Raw genomic sequence first — 18,263 nt, forward strand, 5'->3', positions numbered from 1 at the left:
GTATACTGAACGAATATCAAAGGTTAGTCATACGCCCAGCTAGCTTCGTCCTCAGAAAAAACTAATTTACCCCTAGCTAATATTTCATCACTTTACTTTTCATTTTTTTTATCGGTGAATTTATTTCATTTTGACCCAAACTGGTGTATTACCATTTATAAAGAATTTACATAGTAAGATGTATAATGACATTCTTTACCTAGAACATATTTAATGTTATTTAGTTTTTGCTCTTTTTTTAAATAGCAGTCATGTACCAGCCCCCTCCGAAAACCGTAAGAAGACACGGGGCGTACATCTGAAATCAGTTGTTTTAAATGATTATAATAATACTGTTAAGCCAATCCAAGTATTAACAGTACTGTACTGTATATTAACAGTATATAGCAGGGCTGTACGTAAGCAGAATCGGACATGTTGCCCAGTATACATGTATAGCATGTTGCTCAAAAATAATTCTTAGCTGCTTATCGTTTCAATATGCTCTGCGAGAAGGCACCAAATATTTGCATGAAGTACTTTTAGTAATTACTTTTCAGACGTCATGAATAATAGCAAACCTTCAGGCAATCAATATTTTCTGCCAATGAGAACTAAGGTACTGGTGAAAACAGAGAACTGGTGTGGTCGGCGATCCAGTGCATACAGTACTTATCCAATTTTACTGCCTTCAAGGTGCAAAACTGTTTTTATTTCCTCATTAAAAAGTTTATCTTTAACCAAGAAAGATAAGCTCGTAATTTATGAGAATTTAGGGAAATCTTCCAAGTCTTACTGTATATTAACCAGTGGAGATGATAATACAGAGTGTGTTATAATCGGTGCTTTAACAGCTGTCACCTTCTTCTTTAATGATTTTACGCACTTATCAGAAGAGTGCTCAGCTACACAAATGACTGCGTATTATTATTATTATTATTATTATTATTATTATTATTATTATTATGAATAATAGTATTAGTAAGTATACAGTATCTCTGTAGCACAATGCCCCCTGCCACATTCTTTAGGGAGCAATACGTTTATATAACATTTTGTATTTTTAAAATTGAAAAAGGATAGAAGATACATTAGACGTCCCACTTAATACAAATAATAAGAAAATAAAAATAATAAAAACGACTACTTTAATTTCGGAAAGTAGGTCTACTTTATACTATTTAGATTTGCACTTTTATTTACGATACTGGATAGCTGGCACCACGCACGATAACTGGGGAAAATCTTTATTTTTTGTATGGTAGGGGCGATGATTAGGACGGTGACAAGAACAAAAATGATAATAACTCCCATTAATAACTTCACATATGACAAAAAGTTTATGTTACTATGACAACGTTGTCATAGTGAACCTGAGTATCATTGCCTAGAGACGGGATATATAAACAATTAGTTACTTGTGTTAGAACAGTCCACGTGCTGCTGAGCTGACGGCCTGCAGAGCTGTGCTGCAGAGATCCACACAGAAGGACAGGTTTGCGACTTTTTAATCAGATTAGAATGCGCAATATTTCATCATGAGCTGTGTTTTTAATGTTATGCAATTACGGATCCCAAGGGTGCTTTCTACCCAGGTGGAAAAAGAAATATCGGCATTTTAGTAACGGAGATAATAATTAAAGAAAAATGATATTAATTTTATAAATACATTTTATTTAAGGCAAATAAATCTTTGCCAGATTGCACCAAGTACTGCTATATAAGATATGAAAGTGTTAACAAACTATACATATATCTAAAATATAAAAAATATACATGTGCATTGGGTTGCACATTAAATAGCAGATGCAGTATAAATTAAATAAAAGGACAGGCTTAAAAGTTGCTGGTCTCAGGAAACGTCTTATTATAAAACTATAGACCTACTTTTGCACTTTGTGACTGAAAGACTACAGGTAATGCAAAATATTTAAAAAATACCTTTACATGATGAAAAACGTTTTTTTCATTTATCCAAAAGAAAGTTTGCTTATATAATGTACATATACAGTATACAGTCCTAATACAGTATGTCTGCTCCCATACTGCTCAAAATATGGATGTGAAAGAAATTCTGTGTAACAATTAGACTGAAAAGGATGGTAAGTTTGAAAACACTTGTGGCTTAAATTAATTCCCAAGATTAGTGTCAGCCATTGCCAAGGAAACCACAAACAAAGAACAGATACAAAACATTTTCCAGGGCTGAATTATAAATCCATTGAAAAACAGGAGGGAAAGAGATTTTAAAAAATAATAATAAAAACTATCTTGAAAATTGGACAGTGAAGAAATGTGCACACACTGTATTGTAGTGCATCTTAATGATGCAATAGCTGGGTTATTATAGAAAATATTTTGCTATACAAGAAATCAAACACATAAATGCATATAAAGCAGTAGACATGATTTCAGCAATATAACTAAAAACAAACATCGCCACGTCTTCTGTTATCTTCAAAAGAATGATTGTAATTATAATAATATCATAAATAAAGTTATCTATAGTGGCTTTTTTCACATGAATGTTGGTATAACTGCTATAGCAAAGTAAAGTTTTCCTTGATTCCGTGATATATTTATGAAGGTTTCAAAATTATAAAAACCTACTTAGCTTCCATAAATGTAGTTCTAGGTTGGCCAGGGGCTTGTTTGAGTTTTACACCATTTGTATTGGTACACAGCAGGGGCGTTGCTAAGAAACCTTTGCTGCACAATGCATTTGCACAATTATTTGCAAGTGGCACTAATGTGTGAGAGTTTTGAAGTGAAAGCAGTGTGAAAGTGCTAGACGAGGTTTTCATCTGTTGAAACAGATATCCTGCTTCCAAATGTAAACTCTGCCTCAGTCCATTGCCCCCATAGAGAACCTGCTTGGTCATTCAATAAAGAAAACTAACCTTTTATGCTTGTCTGAAACAGCTGTTTTTGCACTGATACAAAATGTTTTTTCCTTCTAACATCTGGGAAATTTCCTCCTAACATGTTGGGAAAATTCACCAGTTTCAATTTTCTGCTGTGTAAGAGGTGTATCAGTATTTTTTAACATTTACTACCCAGCATATCCATATACTGTACTTTCCTTCTGTAATATGGTGTATTTCATTGTAACTGAAAGGAATACATTTTCAACTGTAAATGTATAAAGAAAGCAACACAACACACCTTTGTGTTTTGTTTAGATACTCTGTATAGAAAGAAATGTCAACAGATGTGTGGGTAGGACCCTGGAGACCTCACAGGCCAAGAGGACCCATTGCAGCATTATACAGCAGTCCTGGTCCAAAATATGCCCTTCCAGGCACTACAGGTAAGAAAACAGACTTTTCGAAAGTCTTCAGAAAGCTGACAGACTCCACATTTAGTCATTTATTCATTTAAGAAACAAAGGAACCTCTGTCCTCAGTCCAAGCTTTTATAGAGATTTTGTCTACCAAAACAAGACACACCTATTTCTTCTTGGGATGTCACCATGGTTTCATCCATGAAAAAACAAATCAGTGCAATTTACTTCACCAAAACAAAGAGAGGTGGATTTAAGAGTTAGCTTTCTATGTGGGTAAGAGCAGCAGTCCACTCAATATCTGGAACAAAATCTCTATGAGGAACACAAGGACAGAAAGCAGTGAGGAATTCATCCCTCTCTGAAGGAGCACTCAGTCGATCGTTGAAAATGAACCCCACTGATGTCTTGACCAGCGAAAGAGTCCTAAAAGCCAGCTTCCCAGGACTCTCACATATAAAATTCTCTGCAATGCTACAATCCCAAAAATGCTAAATGTCAATGCCACCCACTCAGTTTTTAAGCATTAATGCCATTCATTTTTCAGCAGTGCTTACCACCAGAAGATGCCAGTAGTCTTTGTGAACTTACTGGAGTTGTCTAAATAAGTTTGTCTTTATATACTGTACATGTGTGTTTACTGTAATAAGGCTCTTGTTTTTCATGTTTTTTTTCCAGGAACTGTGTATCACGATCCGAGAAAGTACAAGGCACCTGCCTTCAGCTTCGGTTCTCGTCATTGTCAGTTTTCCAATGACTGCTCTCCTGGGCCTGGATACCTAGTCCCACCTAACATCACTAGGATAGGAAGGGATGGCACGCCAGCATATTCAGTCTATGGGCGTCCCAGAGATCTAGTACTCTTCCAGACCCCAGGGCCAGGTATATTCCCTTATTCCACAATATTAACCCAGGGATGGTGGCCTGTTCAAACCACCGGAATGGATGTTATTCTTTTTAAAATTAGTTTAAGTTTAATACTTTACTTATATACAGTATGACAATATCATTGCATTGGTAACTGTAAATTCGTTCCATTAATTCTTAAAATAGAGTCAGCGAAAAATATGATTAGAATGATTGTTCTTTTTTACTGACTTTTTTTTACTTGATGTCCAACCATATTCCAACCAATTCAAAGATATTACTCAACTGCACCTCAAAGGCTGTATGCAACTCCAAGTCAGGCCATGTTCTGTTGCTAACAGAAACAAAACTTTTAAAATGGTACACAGATATTCCCATTCACTTTGCTATAATGACCTGATTGTTGAATTGCTAGGTAAGTTGACATACGGTAAACATAAGGTGCTACATCTAATGAGATGTGTCTTTAAAACAATGACTTAGCTTAGGAGAACATTGTTGGAATCCTAATACCCATTAGTTGTATGATCATGTTTGTAAAAAAAGAGTTAACATTTCCGATTTCTGTTTTCAGGCCGTTACTCTCCAGAAAGGTCAGGAAAATCTGCATATTATTCTGCTCCTGCCTACTCTCTCTCAGCCCGAACCAAGGGATTCCGCAATGACCAAACACCAGGTTGCTATTGTACATATACAGAGTCTGGGCTAAACACTTCAGAAATACTGCATAGCACAGAATTTTCACTCGTATTAAATACACTGCCAAATTGATTCGCCTGTTATGAGAAGATGTAACATGCTTGTAGAAACTTGTACTATTTTCTAGTATTTGCCATCCTAATGAGCTAAGGAGGGAAGAAATGACAAGATTTATAAAACCCGTTATTGACAAGGCATGCATGCTTGAGATTTTGAGTTTGGAAAAGGTCATGCGCACATCCTTACACGGACTCACAATACATCCATTTTTATCTATCCATTCTCTTAACGACTTCATCCAATTCAGGGTCCTATGGGAGCTGGAGCCTATCCTGGCAAGCAACAGGCACAAGGCAGGACACACCCTGGGTGGGATGCCAGTCCATCGTAGGGCAGACAAACATACACAAATGCACACACACTCACACCAGGCTTAAAGAAATATGGGAAAGCTACTCCTATGAACATTGTGACATGAAGTTGCTAGAGGTTCAAAGTTCATTTGTCCACTATTAGATCCGTGTAGCACCACCAACAGACAATAAATGATTAATCCACACTTAGTGAACCATATGCAACAACTCAACAACATGGTTATTGCACTTAAAGGGTCACTTCATGGATACATTATGACTCCTAGCACAACTAGGCCATCACAGCCTACTCATAAACCTGATTATTATCATACAGGACTGTACCTCTATATTTGGAATATTTAGAGTCACATTCATCAGGTTGCACAACTGCAGCTTTTGTGTCACTATGACATCAACCACTTGGATATTAGGGAAGGGAGGCATCCTCTGATACACCCATTTCTGATCTGTGTCTCATTTTGTAATTGGTATTGCATGAGTGTACCAGACAAAACACACCACAAACGATTAATTATGAAATACAATGAAACGGTATTTGAGGCTGAAGAGTAAAATCAGCTTGATGTGTATGGCATTCTATCTAAACAGTGTTATTTTGACCATCTGTGCTCTGTTCATTGTTACATTGGAACACCATCAACAAAAGTCTGTATAATTTAAACATGATAATGTAAAAACCCCACATATTAAGAAGCGCTCAATACTTTCTGTGTCAAAATGAGAATCCACATCATCTTGGGTCCCCTATTATAAATTATTAAGCATTTGTTTGAGAGCAGGGTAGACCTGCAGTTCATCATCAATTGCCACCAACTGTCATCATTGACCTGGTAATTAATTAAAATATTGAATAGGGTATACTGCTGTGATTTTTGTTCACTCAGTTTCTGTATCACTCCATCCCATGCTATCTAGTTTATTAGTGTTTGAAACGAGAGAACGAGAGTCTGGGTATTATATTAATGCTCCATTTGATACACACCATTTGTAAATTTAATTAAATTTAAATTGTATTTGCATTCTACAGTGTCAAATAGAATTGATCATGTGCTCAGTAATAAATACATAAGTAAATGATATATACTATATATTTATAAGCTTATTATCATTCCCCATATGTTGTTTTTCTAGTTTTAGTCTTATCTGATTTTTTAGTGTCACTGTTTTTTCTGTGTTTGGGGTATAGCATCCATGTTGATGAAAAATGGTGAAATAATAACACAGCCAAAACCTACAGAACAGACTCACCGTTACACAGCTGAATGCCTGTATTGAATCAGGGGCTGGATTCAGCATATATGAAATTGTATTTAACTCTTAATCTCAAGAAAAAATGTAAATATTTAGTACAGCAATATAAAAAAATGTGTGAAATACAAAGATGTTCCTAATATTGTTTGTTCTACCGTTCAGGACCTGCGGCCTATATGCTTCCACCTGTGTTGGGCCCTAAGACAGTGAACAAAACATCAGCTCCCAACTTCTCCCTGACTGGCAGGAGCAAGATTGGCAGCTTTCATGAGGATCTTCAAAAGGTTAAAATTATGAATTTCATTTTCCAGATGTTTTTTAATGGCTTCTGAAATAAAAGAAATATTCAGGGATGTAGTTAAGGCTATAGTTCAGCTCATCAAGAAATGCAGTTATACTTTGTGTGGATGAGATTAGGAAACCTGGAGTGAGAGAACACTATCTTCCATTAAAATACATTGGACAGGTGACTAATAAAATATAACATGTTTTTGAAGAACATTGATGTATTGGGCAGGAAGAACATCATGGTAATTCCATGATATGCAAAGATCTATACAAATAAAATATTACTTCAGTCCACATTTTTGCCACCACATCTGTTTTCCAAAGTTCAATTTACTAGCCCCATCAATGACAAACAGAAAGCAGTGACTTATCTATAGTATGTATTTTTAAAATTAGTATACAAATTATCAGATGAAACATCACGTATGCATATATGCTTTTAGAAGTTTAAGAATTTGTGCATTTTGTATACTGATTAAATTCTGATCTTGAGCCCCATTAGTTATCTGTAGGATGATCTGGGCTGACAAGTGACATCTAGGGGTCAGAGACTAGTGCACAGACATGTACTTGTCCAGGTTTTAAAAGAGGAATAGGACAGAATCTTACAAGATAGTAACCTGCAACCTGGTGCAAAGCAATCATTGTAGATGTACAGCTCATTCTGTACATACAACCCCGTCTCTTTTGTAATCATTATATTGCTTCCATTGGTGGCCATACATTACTTAGTCATTGGGTTTCACAGGATACCCGTGTTGATCACCTCCGATGATGACCAATTTTTAATCAGCACAATGAATTTATTTGCATCAGTTCAATATAATGTGCACCTTCTTCCTTTGTGAATTGATCGCAGGTGTTAGTTTTAAGTTTATTTTGATGTATATCATCATATATATGAATATCTGATATGCAACCTGTTTATGCTAGTAATTGTGTACAATAGACAGGTGCTCTCTCATTAGGGAATCAAATCAGAGTTTGAAATGTTTTTGGAGTTTGATAGCAATTATATATGACTAGACAATGAACACTTTCTCATTCAGACTCCTGGGCCAGGGACCTACAAAATCGTAGAGCCCTGCATGTACAAGTACAAACCTCCTCAATACAGCATGACGGGACGCAACAGTATGCCAGGGGACACCACCCAGAAACCAGGACCTGGCGCTCATTGTCCTGAACAGGTGAATGACAATAATACTGTTAATGCAAGCCTGCATAACTGTTACAGTGAAAAGCTGGTCCCATTTGTTTATTTGGAAGTTAAAAATAATGCTGAAGTTCAATGTGAAGTAGCTCTTTTTCAGATTTTTTTGTCTTTGCTTCTTAACATTTGGAATTGTCAGTTGATAGTGTCAGTTACCCCATCCCCATTTAGAATCAGCCAGTGGTAATCAGTTAGGCTTTCTGCTACAATCCTGCACGTAAAAAGAAGGGCTGTACACACACTCCTGTGACAAGCCCAGCTGTCTGAGCCACAGTTTGAAATCGACAGTACCTGAAAGTTAGAACCGGTTGCTGTAGTGTTGTGTCTCTCACAGACAACACTGCAAACGTGCAGTGACTGTACATCCCATGAGGTCACTGTTGCCAGGAAAGGTAAGAGTAGCCCAGCCAATGAAAGCTCTCTTCATCCTCACAGTGTTTTGCCAAGTCTATAACACTGCCTGTGAAAACAGTCAACTAATAACAGATAGTATTTAATGAGATCATAAATAAATCATAAATCATAAATAGCAGGTAAACAAATTAACAGAAATAGTTAATGAACCAAAAAGTACTTTTGCGAAAGACTCCAAGCAAAACAAGCCTTACACATCTAAGCAGTATCAGTAAGGGCATACAGTATGATCATGTGTACACAAAATGAGAAATGTTGTAAAGAATGAACACAGAATGGTCAAGATGATGTGCTTTCATTGATGATGAAAATTTGCTTTGTTTAGTCTGAATGCGTTAATGTAATGTATAACTTATACAATTTATTTGAATTTGCCTTCAAAGGTAACATTTACGAGAAACAAACCTCCCAGTTTCTCGTTTGGAGTCCGACACTCAGAGTACGTGGCTCCTCTCGTCGTGGATGTAGCTGATTAAAGTGCATTTTTTGCCAATCTCCCTGCTGGCTTCACACCAGGATCTTTTGGGATTCAAGACTCTGGAACTTTGGACACTGTAAAATTGCAAGGCAAACCAAATAATGTGCACATCCTTCTGAAATATCTCATGTTTAATCTCCATAGCTGACTTTTTGTGGTGTGATTAAGTCACTTATGGGAAAGGGGAAAAGCATACTTAGTTTGTGATTCCAGGACGTCACAACACAGTGAAGGCCAAAATAGTAAAATGCCAAAATAGTATTGCTATAGTTTATTATATAACCTGCAAAAACATTATGTTTCATCCTCAATCCACATTTTTAAGACAGAGTTTCATTTTATCCTGGGTACACATCCATGTTTGGAACTCCAGGGTTCCCTGTCAATAATATGTACTGTAAGGCTGCCCAGCTATATAAAACTTGGTAAACAAAGACACAGACATATTGGGGTACCTACCCTTTGCTTCATTGCAGAAGATGAAATACTTATCACACTAAAACAATTAGATTTTCTTTCCATTTATAATAACCTTAATAAGTCCATTTAATGACTTCTCTTCTGGTAATAGCAATATACGGCCACGGTTATTATTTTGAATGCAATGAATTCAAAACACTCTGTACCACAATCTTGCTGACAAAACAGGCCTTTGACATGCAGTTACTGGAGCTCTTTTTTTTCAGAACTAGTGTTTGTTGTATGTAAGCAGAAGGTCTTTAGAGCACATTTCTGAGCCAGGACTGGACAAATTAAAATCTTCACAATGACATCCTGGGGACCTGGGGCTCTGTCTGGAGTTTTAATGTTCTAACTGTGTTCAAGTGGGTTTACTCCTGTTGCTCCAGTTTCCCACAATCCCGAAATCTAAAAACACACTAGTACAGCAGGTTAATTAGCTTCAGGGAAAATTGATCCTGGTGTGAGTGTGTTTTTGTCTGTGTGTGCTGGGGGTTGGTCTGGTGTCTATCCAGGGTGTACCCTGCCTTGTGCCCGTTGAGATTCTCCCGCGATTTTTCTTGTTCCAAAATGAGCAAACCCCAAACCATCCTTAAGTGCAAAGTTTTCCATACCTACATTTTCTATACCTTAATTGGCACCTTTACATTTTTAAAATTAACTAAAGGAGGAGGAGCAAGGCCAGCACAATGGTAGTGGTGGTGTGGGTGTTAGTGCTGCTGTCACTAAGCTCCAGGGTCCTGCATCCATACTGGGGTGTCTGCCCCAATGTTTTGCATACTGTATATCCCCATGTTGTTGTGGATTTCCCATTGGCCTTTACCAATCATGGCCTCCTAATAATTCTAATGAATTGGCTACATTACTCTGCTCTCCTCCCCACTCATAGCTGATGTGTGGGGAGCGTTCTGGCACACTATGGCTGCTGTCGCATCATCCAGGTGGATGCTGCACATTGGTGATGGTGGAGGAGAGTCCCCATTACCTGTAAAGTGCTTTGAGTGGAGTGTCCAGAAAAGCGCTATATAACTGTAAGCATTTATTTTCAATGGATGTACAGGAATCTGCCCTCCTAAAATACATGCTGGTTTGGCTTATTGGTGTCTTTTAATTGACTTTGTGTGCTTGTGCTTATGTGCACGCCCTAAAATGGACTGATGTCCATCCCACTCAGCGTACAGTTCCGCCTTGTGCCCTATGATTCAGAGATGAGCTCCAGACTCATGTGAGCCTTGCTGAGACTAAATGGTGTTCTGGTATTGGATGGACAGAAATGTAAGGAAAAAACTTTCTCTTGCTGGTATTTTTAATTTCTCATGTTGATGAGAATTACTGTGCTGGTCATGTCAAGTGTACCGATAAACTTTTGACAAAACTTTTTATCAATATTACCCATATGCCATGGCTGTAAGTGAAAACAATACAACTGTTACAGTATTGGCTTAAATTGAGTTTGGAGATATGGTTCAACTGTTACATTCCTCATATAAGCTAACCCACAATTTGAGCTAAAAATTTGAAAGTATATCACATGTAGATGAGAACTGCAGCAAAAATGTACGACATCAGTAGCTCAGTCCTATAGTCGATATTTATGTTTTTTCCTTCATTTTTCTCTAACACTTGGGGATTAAATGAAATTTATCTATTGTATAAATTCTCTTTAAATGTTTCTTTTTCAATTTCTCCCCACTTAACTTGTTATGATAATGCATCTCCATTCAGAAATAATAAAAAATAAATAAAAATATTCTTTCAAGATTGCTTTTTAATAAAAAAGTTAAACGCTTGAACTCATTGAAGGTCAATTGAAAAGAATATGACATATGAGCTGTATCAAAACGCAGTAATACCACTCTACGTCAATGCTGGGCAATAGGCATTCTGTGGAAATGTTTAAACAGAACTATTGCAATAAACTTCTCTCTCTTAGGCAACATTATACGGTAAGTGTCATCACTTTACATGTTGCAACATAATATATTTAACATTGCTCAGATTTTATTGTCTCATCGATTTCATTGTCTCATATCATCTCATTGATGTCAGATGAGTTCACATCTTCTAAATAGCAAATCAGAATGGTACATTTTTAAGTGGTTATTGGCTTTTGTGTGAAGCTGTGTTGACTTGTTACCTGTAGAGCTTAATTCCATTCCACCTGACTATGAAAAATGTTATTGCTTGATATTTTTGTTTTGGTAATTTTGGTAAAAAAGATTTTAAACATTTAAATATAATTTCAGGACGGATTTTATTGTTTAGGGAAATTAATCTGTCCTGTTTGCTAAGTTTGTCATTATTGCACTTTCCAGATGGAGAGTGACATATCCCATAGATTCCCATAATGTGACAATATAATGTCCTACAGGACATATTTCTCTCTCAAAAGAACATTCTTTTGAGTCTTAAACCTGTATGTACCAGTTATCAAAAAAGACTATCAGGGTGTTCAAGTACAAATGTCAAGTTACTGTTCTTGTAGGGCACAGAAAAATTGTATTACTGATGTCACAGTAGTGACCCCAATATGCAGGAACTGTAGCCAACTAGCCTCCACCAGGCAAATTGTAAGGTGCTACGACCCTTCTCCCTGCAATAGGTTTTTGCATCTCACAGAACCACTAGTGCACCTGCAAGACAGTGAGAATTATTAAAAATGGCCTTTTATTCCTCGGGCAGCTACCATGAGATATCACTGTCAACATACAAGAAAAAAATATCACACAAGGAACATTCTCACAAACCAAGGCTATGATGAAATATAGCAGAAATACTTTGCTACACTACAGTACCTACGTACTACTGTCCCTGATCCATACTTTAGTTATTTTATCTTTAGGATACTTTTACTCAAACACTTTGGTTTAGAAAAAATAGTATTTTTACTCCACTACATTTTCCAGAAGCATTTCCATTCCTCATTCCTGAATTAGAATCTATTCTTGGTATTTCCATGGGCTAGGATTCTGATTGGGTAAATCAGATGTGCATTCACAAAGTGTCCGCTTGCTTTCGTGACGTACTGGTTTGAAGCCCAACCACAAACCATGTTGTTTTCTGAAAAGGCTCATCCAGCAGACAACACAATACTGAGAACGAGAGGAAAGAGTAGATGAAGAAATTGTGTTTGAGACTCCAAATTGGAAAGGATCAAGCTGTCCACTGGCAGATGCCCTCAGGTGTCACAGATGTCGGAAAGGACGAACCGTGGAATGGCAGGAGAGCGTAATGAAAGACCTAGAAATATCTAGTCCCAGAGAGAGAGAAACACCGGAAGGACAGCAAAGCACCGGAAACAACAGACAGGACAGAGAAGGAGCACCCTCTGGCTGCAAAGGGCGTGACATCAGGGGGCCATTAAGTGGCGTTCTGGCAATATGATTTAGGACCCAGAGTTGATCTCATCTGCTATCTTGCTGCCAAGTTCAAGACAGCTTGAATAAGAATGATCTATCATGAATAAGAGTGAATCTATCTTTATCACAGGCAATCGATGAGGCTTATACCATGCTGTACCATGTGTACCAATGAGCCACAAAGCAGCTCCTCAGCCGAACAAGACTTTTTTGCTTCTATGATGTCTTCATGTAGAAAATAGCTGGAAAGACATTTGATCTTCTCAGTAGGCAACATTGATCTGCTCAGGTCCTTTCCCATAAAGTGAGTTTTTTACATGGGCTAAAATTCTGATTGGGAATCACCCCTCTTCCTGCTTCCACTGCCTGTGAGAGGCTTTTCAGTCCTGCTGGACTTTTATTTAGCCAAAGGAAAACAAGACTGGGCTCTGAGTATTTGGAAATCCAAGTGTTACTAAACCTAGTAAAAAACGATGCATGCCCTTTAGTGTAAAAACAATAAAAATGCAAATAACCTGACTCATCTGTGTTTATTGTGGGTTGCTCTTGTTCTGACACCTTTAGTAGTTTAGAAAAGTAATAGGAAACTATAAGCTGTTTCAAAATAGGATTTCATAATTTTAAAATTTCCTAGAACTATCCTAGAAAATCCTAGAACTTTTTCATTTATTGTTTTATTCATGGATAATGGATATGACTATTGTTTAAATTCTTGAAGTGAGATTTAAATTGAACTTTTATTTGTGCATAATGTAGTAATGCTGCTGAGAAATAGAATTGGAGAACGTCAGGGTAACAGCAGAAAGGAAACCTACTTTTTACTTTCTAATACTTGAGTAACGTATGATATCTTTGTACTTTTGCTTGCGTAGCTTTCTGGAAGGTGCCTTTTATTTCTATTGAGTTACTCATTTTTGAATCTGTTCAGAAACAGGTAACATATCTACAGTAAATACTGTGACAGCCTGGCTATTCGCAGTGTCTCAGAATCGAGGGTCAGTATTTGCAAATCTCGACTTCAAAACAAGGACTAGGATGACCAGGTGTGTGCTGAGCTGCAGGGGATCTACCTTAGTTAATTCAGTTCTTGGTAAATCAGTAACCCAGGTAAGCAGGAGACGAGTATAAGGGGTGAAGTGAAGTGCGTAGTTACAGTAGGACCCTGTGCAGACTGTATAATCCGGAAGTAACTGGAGAAGGTCAAAAGGGAAAACACGATGAGGATCAGGACGGGATGACAGACAGGGGGGCGTGACCATGGGGATCCGGTGCTCAGGGGGCATGGCACAGGTGAACAAGTCCAAACAGTCCAAAAAGGAAAACCGGGGTGCAGTCCAAAGGCCAAGGTGCCGGGAGAACCATCTAACAGGAACAGGGTGTTAAAAACAGGATAACGAGGCCAGGCGCTCTGAGCCCTGGACTCCATTCTGAAGCCTGTGCCGTCGGGTCTTTCCTGAACTTCCTGCTTCCGGGCGTCCATCTTCCAGTGCTGAGCCAGCAATAGCGGGAGCGCCAGGCTTAAATAATAACAGGCAAAACAAGAGGCAGGTACACGTAATAAACTAAAATATGAAAGGGTCGGAGCACCCTTAAGAGGAGGGACAACGATCGTGACAACAAGAGAGAAGGAAGAGGCAAAGAGAGGAAAAAGCACGTGCCAGGAAAGAGAACCTTGTTTGGATCAACTTTAAAAGATCAGATTATAGTTAAGTATTTGTGCTTTGTTGAAGAGAGCTTGCCTTCTGTTATTTTAGGAAACTGATTTTCTTTATAAAGTATCCCCAGGTTAAAAATATTATCTCCTGGTTAGTGGATACAATTTTTGTATAGGGAGATAGGGTCCCATTCACTTTGGAGACTTAAATTTATAGGAAGAGAGAATAAGTCCTGGGTGGTATTCTGCTTTATTTAGGACGCAGGTTTATCACTCTTTCTGGCCTATTAGGCATTGCATAGAATTTTTGAATACTGGGTAGTGGTTTGGGTTTTCCTGGTCAGTCGGGATGTAGGCCTCTGAGACGTCTTGTTTTGTAAATAGGGTATGTTGTGGGGCATGTTGTATGTTGTTGTTAATAAATTTTGTTTATCTCAGTTTGCCTCTGATTTATTACACCTTTTCCAGAGCTGGGCCAGAGAACAAAGATCTCAAGTCTCTCTAACTATACTAACTACTCAGGTATATTCCTAGCATATCTTTTACAATTTGGGGGTTATGATAATTTATTTTACTTTTATTATTTGTTATTTTATTGGTTATTGATTATCCCTCTTGGTCAATCAGTAGTTTGTATTTTTATAACCCCACGTTTGCCACTATTCTTTTTACACCCCTGTTGCAATCTGATATTAAATTCATACAGTAGTTCTCAGTAACCAACACAGGTATCCTGGCATGTGTCTTTCCACTGCACTGTAGAAAGAACAAAACTATGCGTAATGCTTTTATTGCCTTAGTCTACTGTTCAGTTAGTCAGTCCCAAACAACATGGTCTATTATACTCTCTCTACTCTGTTCTCCACAATATATCCAGGGTAGGGGGAGGAAGACCTCTTCTATTCCAAGCTCTTTCCGAGTTCCCCCTTTTTTCCTCTGAGACCTTTCCTGTGTCAAGTCTTCCAGCCTTATTTTTTTAACCAAGGGCTAAATACTGTTACAAATGTGGGTTATGAAAATTGAGAAAATCAGTAACCGACTAAGTAGATTAGTCAAGTAAAATAAATGATCATAACCTACAAAGATTTCTGCCAAGTATATACTCAAGTGGTTGGTATATTTAGAGGCACACACATTTTCTGTTCTCTGGCACAACTTTTGTGGAAAGAGTAATAATTTAGGTACACTTGGGTTAAACAAATATTTATTAACAATGACAGTAACACACACTACACTATAAACGACAGAAATATATAACACACAAGTTACTGTATTTACAGGTTTACTGGCAAGGTGATTCAAAGACCTACATCTAGGCCACCCAGAAAACCTCAGGCTGCTACCAAGTTCTTGAATCTTAAATAATGCCTTCAGAGGCCAAAGCAGAGATAAGCTGCCTTCTAAACTAAATAGAATACAACCTATGATTTAATCGCTCTTTGTCTAAACCGGATACCACAGAATGGGAGCCTGTTCTAAAATGTACCCACCAAGCATGAGAGGCAGTTTTAAACCAAAGGACCCTTCACTCAGTAACTCCAAGTTCCCTGCAAGCTAAAGAATAGCAAGTTCTCTTACCAAGACTCGGATACATAGCTCCAATTGGGTTTTTTCAGATGATCATGAAGAAGAGACTCTTGCCTGGCACCAGTTTCAAGTTGCATCTGTTTCTTTCTCCCCTCTCTGTTGTGGTCTAACCTTCTTTTCCCCCTTTCTCTCTTCTTTCCTCCTTCTTATCTGATTTTATATGGTGTGGACTGCTGATTGACTCTTATTCATTTACCCAGGCCTTAATTAACTAAGCTACTCCACTGCAAACTTTATAGTTGCTTGGATCACAGACTCTGGACCCGCTACATCTCAGCAAACATGCCCTCTGCTTTGAGGCTGGAAATGTTTACACTGCCAGGTGTCAGGCACTTTATCTGCATTCTTAGACACCTCCATTGTCACCTTCCTCAGCCTGTAGCGATACCCTCTTTCTGGCCAGAACTCCAGTATTTGAAGGAGGTGCAAGAGTGTACAGGTGATCGCAGGGGGGAGGCAGATCTAACAAGTGGGAGCTCATTTAGGAACTGGCTGTATGCAGTTGACCAGTTATCATGGTGCATTCTCCCAGCCTCTTCTGTTCTTGTTCCATGTCTGTTTCAGCCTGTTCAACACCCCCCACACAATCTAATGTGTCACCACTGACTGTATGGGTGTCTAGGCAAACAGTGTGTCCTTCAATCTTTGTTGATTATCACCTGTTCCACTGTTTGTGCCAAGAAAGTTTGGAGACCTTGATGCAAAGAAGAAAACAGACACAATTTGGAAAAAAAACATGCCAACTCTGGTGTTCCTCGACTTACAACGTATGCGACTTACGACCACTTGCACTTACGACGGCTGTCCCCTTAATCGTATTACTGTACAGTATGGTATATTATTTTCGTGTCACGGCATTTGGTTGTAATGTCTAACATTGATGACATCATGCTGGCGCATGTTATTGTTTGGGTGGTTAGCAAGCAAAAAAGTGAGTGTTCTGGTGGCACAGATAGGAAAAAACGAAAGCGAAAGACAATAGATTTAGAAATGAAAGTGAACACAATAGTGCAGCATGAAAATGGAAAATCGGTATCGACAGTCACACAAGACTTGGGCTTTTCTCATTGTAGCTTTCATAGGTGGTGATCCTTTCACTGCTTCACAAATTCCACAATATCAAAGGACAAGGAAAGAATTTGTGAAGCAGTGAAAGGATCACCACCTATGAAAGCTACAATAATAATGAAAAAAAGACCAGGTCCTATTCATGAAACGGACAAATTATTAGTGACTTGGATGGAAGATCAGATCCAAAAGCGTATGCCTTTAAGCCTTCTAGCCTTAGAAGGCTAAAGAAAAATTAGTGAAAAAATATGACAAAGCCGTAATACACAATGTAGCATTTATGCATGTCTTAATGCATCCGTATGGTTCGTGTAGTACCGTGATACACGTGATTGCGATTTTTGAGTTATGAGTGGACGACTACCTGTAAACTGTATGTAAACTAAACATAGTCCCCCCAAACCCCAAACAAACTGTCCTACAACTACTTTTATCTCTCTGTGACATTGACACAAACACACACATTATTGCCGGCTTTTTATCTTTCATTGACTCTCAATCTATTTTTATTGAACTAGATGTATTCATCATGCATTCATCATTCATCATGTATTCATCATATACTGAGATGTAGCTGAAATGAAAAAAGAAGATTAATATCGGCACTTTAGGATTTTACGAGATGACACTTAGTTTAAATCATTTACGTTGCGAGGACATCCCCATGGCTTGTTTTCAGGAGGCACCGTGGTCTTTGTGGGCTCATATTTATCCCCACATTAAAATCAATGTGGGGATAAGCATGTGAATGTCCACCATTCACATTAATAGTCAAACAATTATGTCCAAAAAGTTTTAGATTTTCCTGTCAGTGTCATTTACAGTAGTATTACTATCACAAAGTGAAAAAACAGGTGTGAGGCCACAGGTGTCATATGGATTTTAAGTTTGAACAGAATGGGCATGGTCTCCTTAAGAGCTGATGTGGTTCTCTGTTTGTCTTTTGGGCTTCACATCCTCCTGGCGCAGACACTCATTAATTATGAGGCAGTTCAGAGGTGACGTGGGATAGTGAGACATGTCTAACTGGACTTTGGACTGGGGGGGTGGGACTCTGTAACAGGGTTCGAAAACACAATGCATTGTTACACCTGGGCATGTGTATACAACTAGTTGATCGATGATCCAAGCCAAAGCCCTTAGCTCTGCCTACACCCAAAACAAAAACCCCAGTCATTGCACCCCAGAACCCAGGAGAGGACTCGGACACTAGAGACTGTAGAGAGCACCAGAGGAAAGCTCCAGTCTTGTCTTTCTCCCTCCCTTGGAGGTGGACTCACTGGGGTG

At 38.1% G+C, this 18,263-nt stretch overlaps 1 protein-coding gene across 1 annotated transcript; it reads left to right on the top strand.

Moving 5' to 3' along the window:
* The first annotated feature begins 1,378 nt into the window (after positions 1 to 1,378).
* Positions 1,379 to 8,990, top strand: cimap1b (ciliary microtubule associated protein 1B). The gene is made up of 7 exons (XM_006633738.3): positions 1,379 to 1,474; positions 3,162 to 3,289; positions 3,941 to 4,144; positions 4,704 to 4,805; positions 6,619 to 6,740; positions 7,794 to 7,934; positions 8,755 to 8,990. The coding sequence occupies exons 2-7, from the start codon at positions 3,181 to 3,183 to the stop codon at positions 8,845 to 8,847; spliced, it is 771 nt and encodes a 256-aa protein (XP_006633801.1). The 5' UTR covers positions 1,379 to 1,474; positions 3,162 to 3,180; the 3' UTR covers positions 8,848 to 8,990.
* The last annotated feature ends 9,273 nt before the right edge of the window (positions 8,991 to 18,263 follow it).

The sequence above is a fragment of the Lepisosteus oculatus genome, chromosome 7, assembly GCF_040954835.1.
Source record: "Lepisosteus oculatus isolate fLepOcu1 chromosome 7, fLepOcu1.hap2, whole genome shotgun sequence".
NCBI lineage: Eukaryota > Metazoa > Chordata > Actinopteri > Semionotiformes > Lepisosteidae > Lepisosteus > Lepisosteus oculatus.